This window comes from Arctopsyche grandis, chromosome 9 (assembly GCF_051622035.1).
Source record: "Arctopsyche grandis isolate Sample6627 chromosome 9, ASM5162203v2, whole genome shotgun sequence".
In the NCBI taxonomy this organism is placed as follows: Eukaryota; Metazoa; Arthropoda; class Insecta; order Trichoptera; family Hydropsychidae; genus Arctopsyche; species Arctopsyche grandis.
In genome coordinates this window covers 20,791,323-20,811,205 of record NC_135363.1, presented here as the reverse complement: position 1 = coordinate 20,811,205, position 19,883 = coordinate 20,791,323, and the positions used below count along the sequence as shown (strand labels likewise).

Genomic DNA, 19,883 nt, shown 5'->3' with positions numbered 1-19,883 from the left:
CAATCGAATTTGCTTTTAAAAGTCGATGTATTGATTCACTTATTTATTACTACGTCTATTAACTGTAATAAAAAGTACATTATATAAGAAAATAAACTGATTCCGAAAAATAATTAAAATCATACGATAAATAAGATGTAGGTAGATTGGTAAATAACTAAAATTAAAAATAAAACTGACTAAAGCGAAGTATTGGGTTCAAGACGAGATTCGGAATTATCTAAGGTGTGAATACAAAGATTATATTCACGTTTTTTTAATATATATTTTTTTCTTTATGAAAATGAATAGAAAAATGATATAAATTCAAATTGGTATTAAAAGTATTATTGTGTGTCTTCAATATATTTTTGTCGAATAAAGTTTTATAACTGTTTTCTAAGAGTTGAAAAATAAAACACGTGTATTTCTACTTACACCAATGAACAAAAATATCGAAAAGTCGTAAAATAAAAAAAAACCATCTATCTGTTATTATTAACAGTGACAAATACCAGTTTAAAATCATTCAACGTAAAAAGAAAAAAAAAAGCTTGTAAAAAATAGGTGTTGGCGAGAGACTTGAAGCAGGGGCTTCAAACATTTTAGGACGAGAGTCAAATAAGAATATATGAAGTATGTACATACTGAGCCTACATTTTCGGATTCTAAATTTTTTCCAGAATATTCTAGAAATTGGATTTGATGTACATATGTACATATATCATTTATGGTATTTGTATAGATTCTTGCAATTTAATATTCGTTTTTGAGACAAAAAGCGGCTGCAATACCGGTATACAGATATACCGGTTTACAGGTAAATCGCCGAAATTTCACCATCGGTAAATACCGGTACATTTTAAAATTTACCGGTAATTATCGGAAAATATTCTATCGCGAATTAAGTGCATATGTATACTTAGTTCGGTTGTCTGGAATTTGCTTATTTTCAGTATTAAATGTGGCAATTTCAAATTGATAAATTCACTGGCAACAAAAACCAACCAAATTGAAATAAATGCGATCAGATGGCTGTTTCAATTATGATTCAAGCTATCAAATGATCCAAATTTTAAATAAAAAAATATAATTGATTTAAAAAAAAATATATTTATTATTACGAATTTAATTAAATGTATTTATATGACATTATTCACCTAAATGCATTTATATGACATTATTCACCTAAAATTTATTTTTTATTATTTACGATTCAATCTAGGATAACGTTTTTAGGAAAAGTAACCACACACAGTTATGTAATCCACATTTTTTTTTCATTTCCCGGTAAATATCGGTTTACCGGTAGTGTGAAAAATCATTTACCGTTTACTGGTTTATGAAATTTGACGGTAAATTGCAATACTTAGCTGCAAGTTATATTATGGTCCACAGTGATATGAGAATATAGCACTTGAAAAATATATAGGTATATTTAAAGATTTATATGGTTAACTATAGATATATACAGAATTACGGTAAACGGACTACTAGTCAAATGTGAACCGGTCACAGGACAACCGGTCGCTCTAGATCGGTCACACGTGATCACCCGTCACACTAAAACTGGTCACGATAAAACTGGTCACACCCGAAAATTCAACCAATTTTTAATTTTTGGGTGTGACCAGTTTTATCGTGACCAATTTTCGGGTGTGACCAGTTTTCTCGTGACCAGTTTTAGTGTGACGGGTGATCACGTGTGACTGATCTAGAGCGACCGGTTGTCCTCTGACCGGTTCAAATTTTACTAGCAATCACCGAACCAGAATTACAGATAGTCTATTTTTTCAGAGAGTATGGAACTAGTAACAACACCATTTGTACAAAAGCTGAAATAGGGAGACGACAGATCAAATATTTGTTCGTAAATAAACACATAGAACATGTTGTCATTGAAATATTTACCAGTAACATAATAGCTCAAATAATTAACAAGGTATTGAGATAAAATACTAAAATCGGGGTTATGAATTTTCCGTTCGGTACCGCAAGATGGAAATAGTATACATATTTAGTGGTAATTGGATTATTAGTCACATTGCGATGGTCATATGTTTGCTATGAAAACTGCGAATGCGGAATATTTGGCACTCGAGTTTTCGTTAGTATGATAGTTATCATTAGTATGATGGACTTTTCGGCTGCCAGATGTTCCGTTATAGAGATTTTAGTGACTTTTGGGGGAGCGCTTTGTGACCAATGATCACCGAACCATATTTAATATATGTACATATAGTCGGATAAAAATAAATTACAAAGTATTTAAGGAGGGGAAACACTAGTCGTTGACTTAGGTGTATCATTGCGTTTACAATATGTATTGAACATAGAAGTAGAATGCATAGAATCGCTCTCAGCCTCCGAAAATGTTGCTACAAAAACTCTGCGCGGCAGAGTTTGTTCATTATTTGCTAAACTTCGTCTCTCTCTCTCTTGTCTCTCTTCTGACTTTCCGTCTCTCTCTTCGATGGCTCGCTTTTATACGATACTTTTGTAAACAATGACCATTCTATGCATTCTACTTCTATGGTATTGAAGTATGAAACCTGCAGCGTGATTGAATATATTTTGTCTTCGACGGAACTCATGTTCACTATTAACTGATAGCAATATTATTTTAATTCACATTAAAAATGCCGCGCTTGTTTAATCATTTATATTTTAAAATTAAACTCGTTTATTACTACAATTTTAATCGGCAAACAAATTTTAATTTATATTAAAAAAAAAAAGCAAATGATTGCACTACGGTTGCAGAGAGTGTTTAAGTGGTACGGGGTGCCGTCAGTTCGAGTCTACGAGTGTCGGCTTTCGATCACGCTCGGGAGTTCGATCTTCGATCACAACCTTCGACTTCACGATGCAGGCCGCCAGGAGTGCTAGGATGCTCGTGTCCAGGAACGGTAATCCATCATATTACAACATTCCCAAGCAACCCTGAGAAACCAACCCTGTTAAGTAATCACTGTTGACATCGGATATAATCGATCGAGGTGTCTACCCCCACCTGTCTCTCTTCATTCTTCATTCTTCAACATATAACCTATTTCAACTGTATTGCTCTTGCTACTTTTTACCCTGCTTCGATAACCTCAGACTATTACATAACGCGCCATAACCTCAAACTCATTTTTTTCCAAGGCTTAAAATTGAGTATTAACCCTTTGCCCGCGGCAATAAATATAGCGAACAAGCCCTGTACGCGGCACCTTTTTCGCGAATTTGGCAATCGAGTTTTCGACCTTAAATACAGATTTTAATATTAACTCAAGTAACCAGATATTTTAATTAACACATACAGTATTATTTTAAACAATAAAATACATAATATATCTCGTAGTTTTGGCTTAATTATCAAATAATCATTCTTCATACAATTGAGACGTATCGTCGCCATTGTTCAACAGACGTGACGTCACATAAACGAGGTTTCAGTATGGTTCCACAAAAAACTAATTTTGACTGGTATATATTAATTTTAAGCAAATTGAATAGATGGCATTCAACTCTTAGTAATATATTCAACCAATTTTGAACCTTGAAACAGTTGAAATTGGCGCATATAAGGCTAAAAATCCCGTGCAAAGTTCAGAAATTCTATAGAAGACAGCCGCGCTACAGACTTGTCTCCCAAAGCTTCCATAGAAGATGGCCGCGGGCAAACGGTTAAAATTGAGTATTGATATTTGATATATAGTGATGTGTATGCCTTGAAAAGAGTTGTTAGTTTCTAGAATGGCAATCATTTAACGGTTTTAATTTTGTACGGACCCATCTAGATTTTTGCAGCATCCAAGTCATGTCAACTTTTATGTACACATATTAAATTTTTATACCTTATTACTAAGCTGAGCTCAACTGGTTGAGATGATATAACCACTGTATTCAATAATACTAAATTATAAAATTTTGTACAATTACAAATACCTGTATGATAACTGATAAAATCGCCATTAGATAAAGTTAGTTATAGGTTACTGTTGCGTTGCATTCTGATATGTAATTCGTCAAATTTGTCGCTATGCTTTTTTCATACAAATAAAACAAATCAATTATATAATATAATACATATAATTTTGATTTTTATGTTTTTTTTTTACAGTTTCATTAGTAATAACTTTTTTTAAACTGTTTCAGCTCGTTCCTATCACGGAAAACATTCAGATTTCAAAGCACCAAGCATGGACGAATTGCCCGTTCCTGCCGGCTCGTGGTCGGACGCTTTTGCCGCCAGACAACGCAGAAATAACTTGACTTTGATTGGCGGAATAATTTTCGCAGGAGCGAGCATTTTCACCGTAAGTTATCGTTGATTCAGATGATTCGCTAAATGCATTGACTGACTCATGATTTACTTTTTTAGGCGAAAACATCCGGGTTGATCTACCTTAATTTCTCTCCACCAGATTCCATTGATTAAGGAAATTTGCAGGAAAACATCAATTCACGTAGCTGAATCACTTTGTTGGATGATAATTTAGTTGTAATATATTATTTGCTGCAGTTATATATATATATAATTCTATAATTTAAATAAATGATTTAATAAATTTTGTGCATTTTTTTTTAAATTAAAAACTTCATACTTGGTGAAAATATCGTATATCAAACGATTTATTATTAATTGCATAAAATAAGAGAGATTCAATGAAATAAAGTGGAACCGTTTTGTTTACACTTTCATTTTTTACTATGCACATTTATGCTGTGCATTTACATAAACACATACATTATTACAATGATGATTATTATGACCAGAATAAAATTTAATTTAAAGCAATTAATTTTGATATGATTAAAAGGTATTAATTTAGAAGAAAATAAGATATTTTTTTTGATTAAAGAATAAATTAAATATAAATAACATTAAAATCATTTCAATAATAAACATTCGTAGCTAATATGAAGAATCTGAACATACGTATTTTTACAACAGACCCTCAGTATGAGTTTTAAACGTTTTTCAATGTAAATACAATGTTTGTACCATTTGATATCGCATAATTTACAAGAATGGATTAAATAAAATTACATTTTTAATTGAATACATACATAACTAATACAGATTTAACAGCAACAATGATTTCACAAACTGTGAAAACTAAAGGCACAATTATATACAGCCGTTACTGTCTTATTTTTTGTTTTTGTTTTCCATCTCTTGAAATGTCATTAAGGCTTTCCCTGTACATGAGACTACCGATCTTTGATAACACCTCTAAATTAAACATTCCTAAAAGGCTATATACTACACATAAATATCGATAAACGTGTACGAGCAAATAGATATACATGTCATCGTTGACGTTTCAGTGCGACCGAGCTATTTCCGAAAAGGTATCCAAGATGTCTTTGATAGAAAAGTCCAATGCGATCATCGAACCTGGATAACACTGCTGTATATGTTCTTCTAAATATTTGTATTGAGTGATGAATTCTTCTTGCATTGCTCTCCAGACCACCTGTGTATTAAGAGTCATAAATTTATATATAGGTTGAAAATATCTATTTTCGATATTGTTTGAAGGGTACCTGAAGTAAATTTTCTTCTTCGCAAAGATGTTTTTCTACTTTCTTATATAAACTATCGAGGCCTTTTTTGACTTCCCTATGCGGATACATTGCTATCACTTTCCTCAACTCTTGTTTGCTGAATGCTGTCTGGTATGATATTTCCGCTTTGTTCACACCTTGGCTGACGCGACTTTCGACACCTTCAAAGAATTGCTAAAAAAACAATTTTTATTTTCATTTTTGCATAATAAAAACGGTTATATCAATATAATGGTATAATAAATCACATTAAGCTTTTCCAAGGGTCTTCCAAAGTAATGCGTAACATACGCCTTTTGAGCTTCAATATATTTAACTTTTGCTTCTTTCCTCAATGTATCTAAAGATGGTATCTTCAATTGACACAATAGTGCATATAAATGATGAAAATTCTCTGAAATGACACATCATATACGTAACTCTAAATTCATTCTAATCACATAAAACCATAGAAGTAGAATGCATAGAATCGCTCTCAGCCTTTGAGTCAGAGTTTGTTCATTGTTTGCTAAACTTCGTCTCTCTCTCTCTCTCTTGTCTCTCTTCTGACTTTCCGTCTCTCTCTTCGATGGCTCGCTTTTAGTTGATACTTTTGTTAACAATGACAATTCTAGGCATACTACTTCTATGCATAAAACTCAATATGTTTATAATTTACCCATTTTTATAACTTGATGTGGTGTTTTAGGATGGTCTTGTCGTTGTATAGATTGCATCATTGCAGTTACTAATTGCACATACCATTTATCAAGATCGACTCTTCTACTTGATTTACTGAATATACCTTCCGCCGTCTTACAAAATTCCTACAAAACATTCATCATTGTAAATTTATATATAGAATAAACTTAAAAATATGGAAATTAAATCAGATATACAAACTTCAAAGCTTTCAACAAATGGTAAAATTCCACATTTTGGTTTTCTCATTGTAGCCTTGCAAGGTTCAATAAGAACCTGCAATCGACGTTTCATTGCAGCATCGCAGGCACGCTTGGCTTGTACCAAACATGATCCGAGTGATACGGACAGCAAACTACCCGCATCCCGAGCAGCCAAGACATGCGAACTCACAACTACCAACGTTTGCATACAGCCACTGTACAAATGAAAAAAAATGAAGTAAAATCCAACAAAAGCATAATTGTTTCAACGAAATTGAAGAAACTCACTAAGCGTCGACTCTTTCATAGTGCGCTATGAAAGCAGCCAATTCCTGTTCGAGACTCGGAAACAGCTCGGCCATCATTCGGCGTACATCTTCGCTGAATAATTTTTCTTGGCGCGACCTGTTTAATTCTTGCGTTTGGTTTTGAATGTCACCCGATCCAGGCGACAGATCTTTTCCGCTCAGATCATCACTCGACGGTGACATGACAAGACTCGTTGATGTATCGGCATTGAAAGAACCATCGAGAGATTGTTGCCCACTCTTAAACATTCATAAAAAAAATAGCAATGAATTAATCTGCCAAAATTAAGTTCAATAACGGGTATAGACAATCCATTTACCTTAGGTCCGTCTAATTGGAAAAATGATACACAAAATTCTTGTTCACTCAAGCATACAGGTTCTAATTGAGAAAGCACCTGCAATAATATAAACTTTATATGATTTTTATAGCCAAAAATTACATTTCACACATATAACTTATTAGTAAATAAATATACACATATCCTTTTAGAAACTAAATCAATCAACTTAACAAAACAAATAAAAAAATCAATAATTTGTGAAATCATTTTGCCAGCAGCATAGCTTGATGGTTGCATCAATGCTAACCACTGAAAGATTACCGGGTTCGATTCTGCGGTTTGACTTCGATTAAAAATAATATATTCCGAGTATTATCTGTAATGCTGCTGGTCAGCCTTGGATATTTGTGAAGCCAAATCGATCGTTTCCTATCAGAGTTGCCAATTTATCTGATTTAATTGTTGAAACGGTTCCCCATCAAATTGGCAAAAGCCATCATATATGTCACCAATATTATGATTTCAAAATTTATAATCTATAAATTTAATACCATATAGATGTCACAGAGGCAACCTGATAACATCTTGAAAAAATATAAAATTGGGTCCATCGGCTATGCCACCTTTCTCGAGTATAAATAAAATAAAATAAAATAGTAAGAGAGATTCTTCAAAGAATTTGCTTATAAGAAAATTTTATAAAATAATGATAAGGTATAAATATGCCATTCAAGTAATAATATTGAAAAAATGCATCGCGGTTGTTTAGCAACTATACAACGCATATTACCGTTTCTAATATGGCATCAAAAGAATGTGACGAATTGGAATGATTAGAGGCGTCTTCCTTTAAATCATTAGATTTACTTTTCTTATCTTTTGAATTTGTTGCAATGGAATTCCCACCGATCAACTGACGTGCATGTTCAAAGAACAACCGTATATCTCGGTCATATAGTTTGCTCATCGAAGTTGTATACACCTAAAATTATTTTCATACCATCATTAAAACTGATATCTAATTAAGTACCATAAATCATTGAATAAAAATCTGAAATACCCCAGTCAATGCAGCGTAAGATTTGGGTTCCATTTGTTTAGTCCAATGCATTAGCGGAGCGTATTCTTGGAGTTCATCATGAATATGAGTTCTTTGGGGTAACATTATTGATCCGTCGGAACCGAATCCGGCGACTTCTTGAATCGCATCATTACGCAGATGAATCAGAAGAATGTTGAGGTATCTCGAAACAGCTTGAGCAAACTTTTCTTTGTACTTGTTTACTTTTCTTTGTTGTTCTTGTGTTGCTGATAATCTACACAAATTATATATATGTCGATAAATACTCGTTTTTGACATTATACATTTGAATGTTGTTTTGAAAAAAATTATAAACCTTAAAACAAATGGTGGAGGAGTCGATGTAAGAGTGTTACGAAGAATATTTCCAGCGGCTAATGCAGCCTCACGGCCCTCTGGAGTATTTAAGACTACATCCATCGAAGATCCTGACACATCAAGCCAAGCCTATAATAAAATTAACCATTAAAATACACACTTCTATGTATACATATTTAAAAATGCAATTCAAATACTTACAATGACGCTTTCCAATTGTAACAACAAGCGTTGACTATTTCTATTGGCAGTTTCAATCATACCATTCTTTTCTTCCATTTTGTCCATTGTGTCTCTAATATGACACAACATTTCATCATATCTAAGAATAAAAATTTAATTTAATTAATTTAATCATAATAAAAAATATCGTAGTTTAATATAAAATTAAAAAAAAGATTACTTGTCTAATCTAGTTTCTACAGTTTCAGCGTATGTTATAGCTTCCTCTAATTTATTCATTAATGATTCAACTTGTGCTTCCGACACTAACATACTTTCTATATTCTCCTACAAGCACAAACACGGATTAGTTTCATGAAAGACAAAGCATTAGTCAAATCACAGTAGTAATATAAGAGATAGATCACCCCATCTAATAATGATAATTTATCGCCTAATTGTGACATAAATTGTTCAGCGTTTGATATAGCAGTATCACAGTTTCCTATTAAAGCTACGAGATCACCAATATTGTCTAAATCGCCACTGAGCGCTTGATATTCGTAGCCAGATTCACTCTCGGGAACTTGAACTGGAAATTAAAAAAATATTTATTACAAAAGAGTCATTAATTCTATTGTACAAATATTATAAAATCTTAATTATGTTACCTGGTAATATGAGGGGGCTATCAGGACTATCGATAGACTGCGAACCTAGCCACTTTTCTGGAAAGTGTACAAATTCAATTTTAGCTTTACTGTGCACCACCATCTGATGCAAAGCAGTGATGAAGTTTTGCCTATCATGTTCATTCAGGGCGACCCATCTATATAGCTTCTCGGCATTTATGTCTAATGTCAATGACTGAAAATAGATTAAGTACATAATATAGAAGTGTTTTCATTAAAATATATGTATTTCAAATCAGCTTAGAGTAGTTTAAAAGTTTTAAACAGGATTTGTAAAATGCAAGAATACTCAAAAGATAAATATAATACTCTGTGTATAATAAAGTGTATTTAGTAGAGGATACGTTGATTTCATCCGAATCCAATATGGATTTTGAATTGAGATGAATTCAATGCAATCATAATGAAAGAAACATACTCCAATATCGGTCCCTCCGTCGATAGTTCTAATTTCATTCAAAAGCCATGTGCGTTTCTTTTTGAATGAATTTTTGTCTATTTTTTTCACTTGACATATCGATACTGATGTAGGTAAGTCGGTGCTGTTGACGATGCATAAATAACAAGTGTTTTTCTTCTTCAACAATTTAGCGACTTCGCATACGACCAGTAGGCGTTCTCCATTGCTCTCGAAGACCTCCTTTTGGAGACTGTGACGAATGGCAGCCATTCCTAAAACAGCAACCAAATTATAACCAAACTTTGAGTAATATTATTTGAAGTATGTGTTTAATCATACAGATTTGCACAAGAGTGGTGTGAGTTGAAGTAACGTTTCCGATTTATATTTATGGACTATATTATTAAAGGAACGAATGAAATATTTGTTGTAATTTCTATTTGCTTCCTTCATACCTGATTTGATTTAGTGTGTTCAAATATACATTTTAGTTTTGCGACGAATTCAAGCCGCAGACAGCTCTAATGTCAAACGATAGGTGTGACAGTTGATAATTTTTTTTAGAGGTTATGGCTGTCGAGTGCAAAACTTTACAGCCATGTGTAAATCTCAGGATGATAAATTTGAAATATTGTTTATCAGCTGAATATGGGATATCTATTTTAAATATATTATTATTTTATTATTCTTCTAATTTAATGAAGTGTATTTTTTAAAATTAAGATACTTTTTAGAAAAAGATAATAAATTTTATAAAATGGTCCATAAATGGTTTCACTTAAATCTATTCATTGTATGTTATGGGGGGTGATTCCAACCATGGGGGATAGTTGGAGGGAAGTGAAATTATAGTGTTGTTTTAAACACGACTATATAATACGGGCGGGGAGGAAGTAACGTAGTAGCCACTAACATGGTCGAATCGACCCCATCTCACAGGATGGCTACCCGAACTTGACCATGTCGTAGAGCCCCTGCAAGTTGTTTGGTGATTACTCCCAGTATCCAGTGGTGCCACGAGGCAGGTGCGGGGGGGGGGGGGGTGGATCGCACCGGGTGTCACCATTTAGGGGGTGACAGTAAATGAAAAATACATTCAACAATACTACGAAATTTAAATTAATTTATTCGCAACCGAAACAACTCGTTCGTTTGGAGGAATTTTTGTTTATCTAAATTTCGTAGTATTGTTGAATTTATTAAAAAAAATCAAAAGTGAAGTAAGAAGAGGCTAGTAAAAATAAAACAAATGAAAGGGTATTCCAACCTAAGGGTAGCTAGGGGTGCCGTTATCATTACTGGAAGCTATTAAGCATTAAGATAACTAGAAAAGTGCGGTCACCTAGTGGGAGTATGAAATTGAACAAGCGCTTTTCAAGTGAGATGATAATGAAATTGCAATAGAGAGAAGGGTTTAAAAGAGGTTGGCGGGGGAGCAAACAAGAGACGCTGAACTCACTTTACAAGAAGAAAACAAGAAGCTGATGTTTGAATGAATTGACCGTTTTCATTCTGAACTCTATGTATATCAGGGCAAGAACCATTAAGGAATTAGCAGCTATGTTTCAAAATTTTCAAGCCAAGAGTCTCATATCTGTCACAGAAGAAGTTTTTTTTTATTATTTCATTTGTAAATTTATGACTTCGGGTTGAAGCGGGTCATATCCTTAACGCACCGGTTGACACTAATCGTAGCGACGTCACTGCCACTATCTACTATTTATTGCAATGTAAGAAAAAAATAAAGCTCAGGAGTTAAGGCTTTGATGTTTGAAATAAATTAACTTAAAGTAGAGAACAAATAAATTTTTATTCGAATTCGAAAGAAATTAAATACATATTTTAAGACACAAAATCCATGGAGAATTTATTCGCTCCTGACAATATTCAGAATGATTATAAATTCCAAATTCACCAACTTAAGTTTTCCAATTTTAACTGAATTTTTATTATATTATTAATTTTACCGTAAAAAATAATTTACACAAACTGAATATAAATTTTAAAAACTTTATTAGAATATATGTATGTATATATAGTATCGACTTGACTATAGGGCGAAGTTTTTATATCGTCCTATGAGAAATTATATACATAGATGCGTATCACGTTTTTTTTACATCCTATACATCCTTTTTTTACATATTTTGATTGATCATAATATGTAAAAAATGATCATACGAAGCGATTGAAAAAAATCAAATTAATCAAGGAATTCGCACGGCATACAATTGGGGATTATGATGATTTACTTTTAATTGCGTAAATATTTTTTTCCAAACAGCGGATTAAAAAAATGAGATCAACGTGGCTATATAATCTACATATGTATGTACATACATATGTACATATATGCATAGGTTTTTTTCACTGAGCTACATTTTAAATCACGTAAAAATGCAACAATGTTCTTAAAACATATAATGCATTAAATCAGGGAATTTTATATTAAACTAATTTATTCTTTATTGGTAATAAAACGTGAAAGGACATCACGATTATTACACAGTCGAAAATTTCATATTCCAACAAAGCACACTGGCAATGTTTCAAATTAAGCACACATGCGTATTTTTTTATTATTTGATTTTACAAATAAAATCAATTCCTTCGATCAAATCCTGATTAATTAGATTTTGTCTTTTAAACACAAAATATACTCGTATGTATGTACATATATTCAATTGTTGGCAAAAAAATCACGAAAAGTTAGGGCTACCAAATATTTAAATTATTCGAATATCGAAACCCGAATAGTAAGCTATAACATATTTAGATAATGTTTTAGAAATGTCAAAATATTATTAAAATTTTAACAGAATCCTTGCCTGGTACGTTGAATCAAATCGAGTGTGCTGTATGTACATAGTATGTATGTACATAATATGTATGTACATAGTTACATACATACATACATAGGTTGAAAAAAATTGATTTAAGACCGCCAAGTTCATTACATGACAACTAGTAAAAACTAGATCTTGAAAATCTCGAGTTCGAATTTTCGCAAGATCACAAAATTTCATCTATTGCAGTGGTTCTTAACCAGGGGTTCGATTGTCAGTTCGAATGTCAGGTTCGTTGAGTCAGTTTCAGGGGTTCAAATTCAGCAAAGCCAGGTTCAACAGCAACTCTTCAGAACAACAACTCTCTCAACATTTTGGTGTCAACAAATGGTAGCGTACCCTGTTATTGCTAAGAAAGCTCTGGAGATTTTCATACCGTTTGTTACAACATATCTTTGCGAGCAATCCTTTTCGAGGATGCTGGACATAAAAACGAATAAAAGGAACAGACTTTGTTGCGAAAATGACATGAGAGTGGCACTTGCCAAGATTTCTGAACTGGTCTCTGAAAGGCAACAGCAGAAGTCACACTGATTTGCAGTAAATATTCATTATTATGTTTTTGTTTTTGTGTGAAAATCATGTTTTAATGGTTTTGTTCTTTGAATACAGTGACGTTGATGCACGGTTCATTTTTTGCACCAGTAAAATATATACATATGTTTTGAATTTGAAAAAAATCATATTTTATTTATCCAATTAAGAAGGGTTCGATGAATGCGCATATGAAACTGGTGGGGTTCAGTACCTCCAACAAGGTTAAGAACCACTGATCTATTGTTGCACGTACATAGATAAAGTAAATATTTGACTCATCGAAGTTGAATATGTAAAATAAATCTAATATATAATTTCGAAAGAGACTTTGTAAGTTTGCATCTTTGGTTGGGAACTTCGAAAACAAAATAAAGTTTCTATGACGACAATTCAATTGGTTGAATATTATATTTTTTCGATTCAAATGAATTTAATAAAAAAACAAATGAATTAAATATTCATTAGAGATTCACTATTAGATTCACCTTGTCTGTTTATATTACAAATACTGAGCAAAGCCGGGTAAAACAACTAGTCTTAATCTATAATTTGGAAAGAGACTTTGTATGTAAATATCCTTGGTCGTCGTCGTCGTCGTCTTCGTCGTCGTCGTCCGTAGATCGGTGACGTCATCGAACACGTGATTCGATTTTTTTTTTTTTTCGATCCATGGGCGCCGATTTTTTTTTTCGTTTCAATGGATTCACCCCCGCGGGGGCGCAAGGCGAGTAGCTTCATGGGGCCCCGCCAGGGGCGCCACAAGGGGCGCAGCCCCGTGGGACTCAAAAGGGGGCGCCACAAGGGGCGCAGCCCCGTGGGGCTCAAAAGGGGGCGCCACAAGGGGCGCAGCCCCGTGGGGCCCCGAAGGGGGCCCGGGGGGCCCAGCCTCATGGGGCGCAGCCCCATGGGGCTCAAAAGGGGGCGCCACAAGGGGCGCAGCCCCGTGGGGCCCAGCCTCATGGGGCGCAGCCCCATGGGGCCTCAAAAGGGGGTGCCACAAGGGGCGCAGCCCCGTGAGGCCCCGAAGGGGGCGCGGGGGGCCCAGCCTCATGGGGCGCAGCCCCATGGGGCTCAAAAAGGGGCGCCACAAGGGGCGCAGCCCCATGGGGCTCAAAAGGGGGCGCCACGGCTCAAAAGGGGGTGCCACAAGGGGCGCAGCCCCGTGAGGCCCCGAAGGGGGCGCGGGGGGCCCAGCCTCATGGGGCGCAGCCCCATGGGGCTCAAAAAGGGGCGCCACAAGGGGCGCAGCCCCGTGGGGCCCCGAAGGGGGCCCGGGGGGCCCAGCCTCATGGGGCGCAGCCCCATGGGGCTCAAAAGGGGGCGCCACAAGGGGCGCAGCCCCGTGGGGCCCCGAAGGGGGCCCGGGGGGCCCAGCCTCATGGGGCGCAGCCCCATGGGGCTCAAAAGGGGGTGCCACAAGGGGCGCAGCCCCGTGAAGCCCCGAAGGGGGCCCGGGGGGCCCAGCCTCATGGGGCGCAGCCCCATGGGGCTCAAAAGGGGGCGCCACAAGGGGCGCAGCCCCGTGGGGCCCCGAAGGGGGCCCGGGGGGCCCAGCCTCATGGGGCGCAGCCCCATGGGGCTCAAAAGGGGGCGCCACAAGGGGCGCAGCCCCGTGGGGCCCCGAAGGGGGCCCGGGGGGCCCAGCCTCATGGGGCGCAAGCCCTAATAGGCATTAACTAAGGGGGGCGAAGCCCTAGACGGCAATTAATCATGGGGGCGCGGAGGGGCGAAGCCCTAAAAGGCAACTGATCATGGGGGCGAAGCCTTAGACGGCATTTAATCATGGGGGCGCGGAGGGGCGAAGCCCTAAAAGGCATGAACTAAGGGGGGCGAAGCCCTAAACGGCAATTAATCTTGGGGGCGCGGGGGGCGAAGCCCTAAAAGGCAACTGATCATGGGGGCGAAGCCTTAGACGGCATTTAATCATGGGGGCGCGGAGGGGCGAAGCCCTAAAAGGCATTAACTAAGGGGGGCGAAGCCCTAAACGGCAATTAATCTTGGGGGCGCGGGGGGCGAAGCCCTAAAAGGCAACTGATCATGGGGGCGAAGCCTTAGACGGCATTTAATCATGGGGGCGCGGAGGGGCGAAGCCCTAAAAGGCATTAACTAAAGGGGGCGAAGCCCTAAACGGCAATTAATCTTGGGGGCGCGGGGGGCGAAGCCCTAAAAGGCAACTGATCATGGGGGCGAAGCCTTAGACGGCATTTAATCATGGGGGCGCGGAGGGGCGAAGCCCTAAAAGGCATTAACTAAGGGGGGCGAAGCCCTAAACGGCAATTGCTCATGGAGCGTGGAGGGGCGAAGCCCTAGAAGGCAAAGGCTCAGGGGGGTGCCGAGGGCGAAGCCCTAGAAGGCAAAAAAAAAAAAATGATTTTTTTTTTGATTTTTTTAAATTTTTTTTTTTATTTTTTTTTTTATTTTTTTTTTGATTTTTTTTTTTATTTTTTTTTAATTTTTTTTTTAATTTTTTTTTTTAATTTTTTAATTTTTTTTTTTTTTTCGATCCATGGGCGCCGATTTGTTTTTTTCGTTTCAATGGATTCACCCCCGCGGGGGCGCAAAGCGAGTAGTTTCATGGGGCCCCGCCAGGGGCGCCACAAGGGGCGCAGCCCCGTGGGGCTCAAAAGGGGGCGCCACAAGGGGCGCAGCCCCGTGGGGCCCCGAAGGGGGCCCGGGGGGCCCAGCCTCATGGGGCGCAGCCCCATGAGGCTCAAAAGGGGGCGCCACAAGGGGCGCAGCCCCGTGGGGCCCCGAAGGGGGCCCGGGGGGCCCAGCCTCATGGGGCGCAGCCCCATGGGGCTCAAAAGGGGGCGCCACAAGGGGCGCAGCCCCGTGGGGCCCCGAAGGGGGCCCGGGGGGCCCAGCCTCATGGGGCGCAAGCCCTAATAGGCATTAACTAAGGGGGGCGAAGCCCTAGACGGCAATTAATCATGGGGGCGCGGAGGGGCGAAGCCCTAAAAGGCAACTGATCATGGGGGCGAAGCCTTAGACGGCATTTAATCATGGGGGCGCGGAGGGGCGAAGCCCTAAAAGGCATTAACTAAGGGGGGCGAAGCCCTAAACGGCAATTAATCTTGGGGGCGCGGGGGGCGAAGCCCTAAAAGGCAACTGATCATGGGGGCGAAGCCTTAGACGGCATTTAATCATGGGGGCGCGGAGGGGCGAAGCCCTAAAAGGCATTAACTAAGGGGGGCGAAGCCCTAAACGGCAATTAATCTTGGGGGCGCGGGGGGCGAAGCCCTAAAAGGCAACTGATCATGGGAGCGAAGCCTTAGACGGCATTTAATCATGGGGGCGCGGAGGGGCGAAGCCCTAAAAGGCATTAACTAAGGGGGGCGAAGCCCTAGACGGCATTTAATCATGGGGGTGCGGAGGGGCGAAGCCCTAAAAGGCATTAACTAAGGGGGGCGAAGCCCTAAACGGCAATTGCTCATGGGGCGTGGAGGGGCGAAGCCCTAGAAGGCAAAGGCTCAGGGGGGCGCCGAGGGCGAAGCCCTAGAAGGCAAAAAAAAATTTTGATTTTTTTTTTTGATTTTTTAAAAAAAATTTTTTGATTTTTTTTTTTGATTTTTTTTTTATTTTTTTTTTTGATTTTTTTTTTATTTTTTTTTTATTTTTTTTTTTGATTTTTTTTTTATTTTTTTTTTAAATTTTTTAATTTTTTTTTTTTTTTAATTAAATTAGCTTAGTCATGTTTAAGCGGTTTATATTATAAACACTGAGCGAAGCCGGGTAATACAGCTAGTATATAATAAAAACGAAAATGCATGCACTCAAATTACGATTCACCATACATTTGTACGGAAAAATCAAGATTTTCCACGAAATTTTCCAGCTACCTAGCGATAATCACTCACACGACACTAAATCGCACCTGATTTTGCCTAATTTACAGGTATATAACAGGTTGATTTGTATTTTTGTTATCAGGAGCCTCATGGAGGGGGTGGTTACCGCCCCCGAACCAACCCACAGGAGCGAATGAGACAGAAACAACCCACGACTATCACTTGACAGTTGGCTCCTGGCCTTCGTACAGTGTGGACGTATTATATCGAGGGGGGGACACGTATTATACTCGCGCTATTTGGTATTACGAAACATGACAAGTTGAACGTTACAGTAGCGGCCACCGTCGGATAACACAATCGGCCATCTTAATGAGACCGCTGACGATGGCCAGTGGACCTTCGCCGCACTCTTCGGCGAGCCCCCCCTTGCTCGACAGGCCCCTCAAAAAGGAGGCTCCGGACGACGAAATCAAGGTATGAGATTTTTCCGAAATATAAACCATCGTAAATCCCTCCCCCCGTGCCCCCCCGGCGGCGTAACACGTAACGCGTCACCGATTATTTATAAAAACAAAGTGGTGTTTGCTAGCGCGCTAGGATATTTATAACTGGCGCGTTTCGCACAGTCACGATCGCCGCTGAACTTTTGCCCAAGTCAGAGTCGGATTTCAAAGGATAATACGTTCTCAAACTGTTGGAATATTGTGGAACGTCTCTTTCCAAAAGTTCTCCGAAGCGCGGTCTGAAACCCTCCGTTCGTCTGGTGTTGATTTTCCTACACGCGTGAAAAGTTTTCGCAGTTGGAAAAGTCGCTGCGCCTATTTCTTTGATCGTTCTGTGTTTGGTGATCATTCGTTATGGTTTGTTTCGTTTCGTTTATACGTTGTTTTCGATTGATTGTAACTGTATTTTTTTCGACACTAATATACAGAAGCTTTTTGATTCGGGTAAAATTTCACTCGAATTCTGAAATATATTTACTTTTAATCGGGCCTGTATTTTTTGGCTCAGTAACTTCGTTTGATTTAGTCAGTAGATTATATTATCAGTCACTTTCTATTCGAGTATTGTCTGTTTATCAAAATTTTTTTTTGTAAAAGTTACTGACCATTTATTGAAAACAACTAACTATATAAATTTTTGCCTTTAAAATATTATATATCGTCATACCTATTTAAATTTGATGGAATGATTTGTTTTGACGTCTCGATAAAAAGTTGTCATCGTTTAATTTAATTTATTTTCGTATTAATATATAAACCTTGCTTTTTGGTTGCGTCAAAATGAATTAACTCTATATATATATTTTTTTTTTATCGATATGGACAATGTCATACATTGTTAATTGTAGTTTTTATTCGACAAGATAATGCTATATGTAAAGTGAGAAAAAAATGATTAAGTTAAATACGCAACTAAAAATAATGTAAGTATACAAAAGGCTCTTATCGAATAATAATTACAATTAACAAAGTATTGAATTTTATACATTTGATTCATAAATTTCTAAATAAATGACATTGTTGCATATGTATACATCATATATAAAAATGAATCAATCATGTTTTTAAATGGATAAGCGCCATTTTGTATTATTATTAGTAAAACAAAGACCGTTCGTTGTGTGTGTGTAATTCGTTTCGGATTGGCTGTCGTTAAACATTCAAATAAATTCGATTAAAATAAATTTATTTAAAAAAAAAAATTAATGTCATGAATAACGAACGAAGCCGAGGATAACCACTAGTTATATGTATTTGTACATATTATATAAAAATTTAGTTATATTTTAAGATATTGAATGTAATATTACGAAAATAAACATATTTTGATTAAGAATATTCAATTAAATTATGTAGCTATGTTGTGTTATCTAAATTTGCTTTTATAAAACAGACTCATTAGAGATTTTCAGTCTATTCGCAGCCGACAATGAAAACTCTGGCTTAGTTTTAATCAAAAACCACTTCAAATGAAATCGGATACTCGTGTTAATATACATAGGTAGAGATGACGTTTCTTCCACTTTTTATATCACAATCGATTGCATCACCACTGCTTTATTCAAATTGGTGTCATTCAATAGAGTCGCCGCAAGTAATCCTGAAATTTCACGAGGAGGTGCTCGGTTTCGAGTTTTCGGTGTATTTCGAAAAGTTCGAGAGGAGAGAATGTATTGTTTACTTCTTGCCTTCTGCCATTTGTCACCGGAGACTGTTCAGATAGCACTCGCCTGTATCGTATGACAACCTTGCTCACTTTGTAAACCAACTCATATTCGCACACAGGCATCCCCGCAAACAAGCTCGAGTGTGTATGAAAATAATAATGAAAATTTGTTTTATATTCCATTGGGATAAATCACCGGATCACAATACTTGCACACATTCACGGATCGGTCGATGTAATTTCACACGATTTATGCGGTGTTGATTTTACAGCAGTGTGGCTCGTATCAAATTACCAAAACCATGTTGCGAAACGCCAAATCCAGCACTGACGACACTGCCCCATAGGTCAAAAGTCATTCATGCTAACCCTTTGCACTCTCGAGCGTAATATCCACACGGGAAACTCTCAATACAACCAAGTCAGAAATTGAATGTATGTACATATGTATGTAGGTACATACGTATTTCATAGTTATAGGATACTAGTGGTTTGACCCGGCTTTGCTCGGTATTTGTAATATAAACCGCTTAAAATGGCCAATCTCATAGTAAACAATTTATTTGAATAGTTTTGATTTATTCAAATTCATTTGTTTTTGTTTTATTAAATTTAACGTCACGGATTCTACGAACCAACGATAGTTACACATATATATACAAAGTCTCTTTCGAAAAAATATATTAGATTCGCCCCCGGCGCCTTCGCCTACGGGGACCTTCAGTGCCCCCCGGGGCTGGGGGCGAATTTATTTGAATCGAAAAGAAAATATATTTTTATAGAAACTTACCTGTTTACAAAGTTCCCAACGAATGTTACATAATACATACTCTCTTTCGAAATTATATATTAGATTTCATCAAATTTGTAGAA

General features: G+C 37.3%; 3 protein-coding genes across 5 annotated transcripts in view; 2 read left to right on the top strand and 1 right to left on the bottom strand.

The window, feature by feature from the left end:
* Nucleotides 1-2,618: 2,618 nt before the first annotated feature.
* On the top strand, nucleotides 2,619-4,535 carry COX7B (Cytochrome c oxidase subunit 7B). The gene is made up of 4 exons (XM_077438787.1): nucleotides 2,619-2,629; nucleotides 2,743-2,888; nucleotides 4,123-4,283; nucleotides 4,349-4,535. The coding sequence occupies exons 1-4, from the start codon at nucleotides 2,619-2,621 to the stop codon at nucleotides 4,403-4,405; spliced, it is 375 nt and encodes a 124-aa protein (XP_077294913.1). The 3' UTR covers nucleotides 4,406-4,535.
* Nucleotides 4,536-4,573: 38 nt separating this feature from the next.
* Sec3 (exocyst complex component Sec3) lies at nucleotides 4,574-10,219 on the bottom strand. Of its 2 annotated transcripts, XM_077439063.1 has the most exons (16): nucleotides 10,123-10,219; nucleotides 9,686-9,939; nucleotides 9,247-9,442; nucleotides 9,004-9,167; nucleotides 8,817-8,923; nucleotides 8,615-8,735; nucleotides 8,412-8,542; nucleotides 8,075-8,330; nucleotides 7,805-7,996; nucleotides 7,051-7,128; nucleotides 6,711-6,970; nucleotides 6,421-6,637; nucleotides 6,197-6,344; nucleotides 5,787-5,932; nucleotides 5,518-5,712; nucleotides 4,574-5,447 (listed from the first exon to the last, which is right to left on the bottom strand). In XM_077439063.1, the coding sequence occupies exons 2-16, from the start codon at nucleotides 9,935-9,937 to the stop codon at nucleotides 5,295-5,297; spliced, it is 2,616 nt and encodes an 871-aa protein (XP_077295189.1). In that variant the 5' UTR covers nucleotides 9,938-9,939; nucleotides 10,123-10,219; the 3' UTR covers nucleotides 4,574-5,294. The 2 variants fall into 2 exon arrangements, with proteins under 2 accessions (XP_077295189.1, XP_077295190.1); XM_077439064.1 differs by lacking the exon at nucleotides 10,123-10,219 and having other exon boundaries at nucleotides 9,686-9,949.
* Nucleotides 10,220-17,023: 6,804 nt separating this feature from the next.
* Nucleotides 17,024-19,883, top strand: part of Sobp (Sine oculis-binding protein) — a 59,562-nt gene continuing 56,702 nt past the window's right edge. The window contains exon 1 of one of the 2 annotated variants that reach the window (XM_077438349.1): nucleotides 17,024-17,315. In XM_077438349.1, coding sequence (XP_077294475.1) covers nucleotides 17,211-17,315 — 105 coding nt within the window. In that variant the 5' untranslated portion in view covers nucleotides 17,024-17,210. Of the gene's footprint in view, nucleotides 17,316-17,418; nucleotides 17,702-19,883 lie in introns of those variants that run through there. The other variant, XM_077438350.1, reaches the window with a different exon arrangement.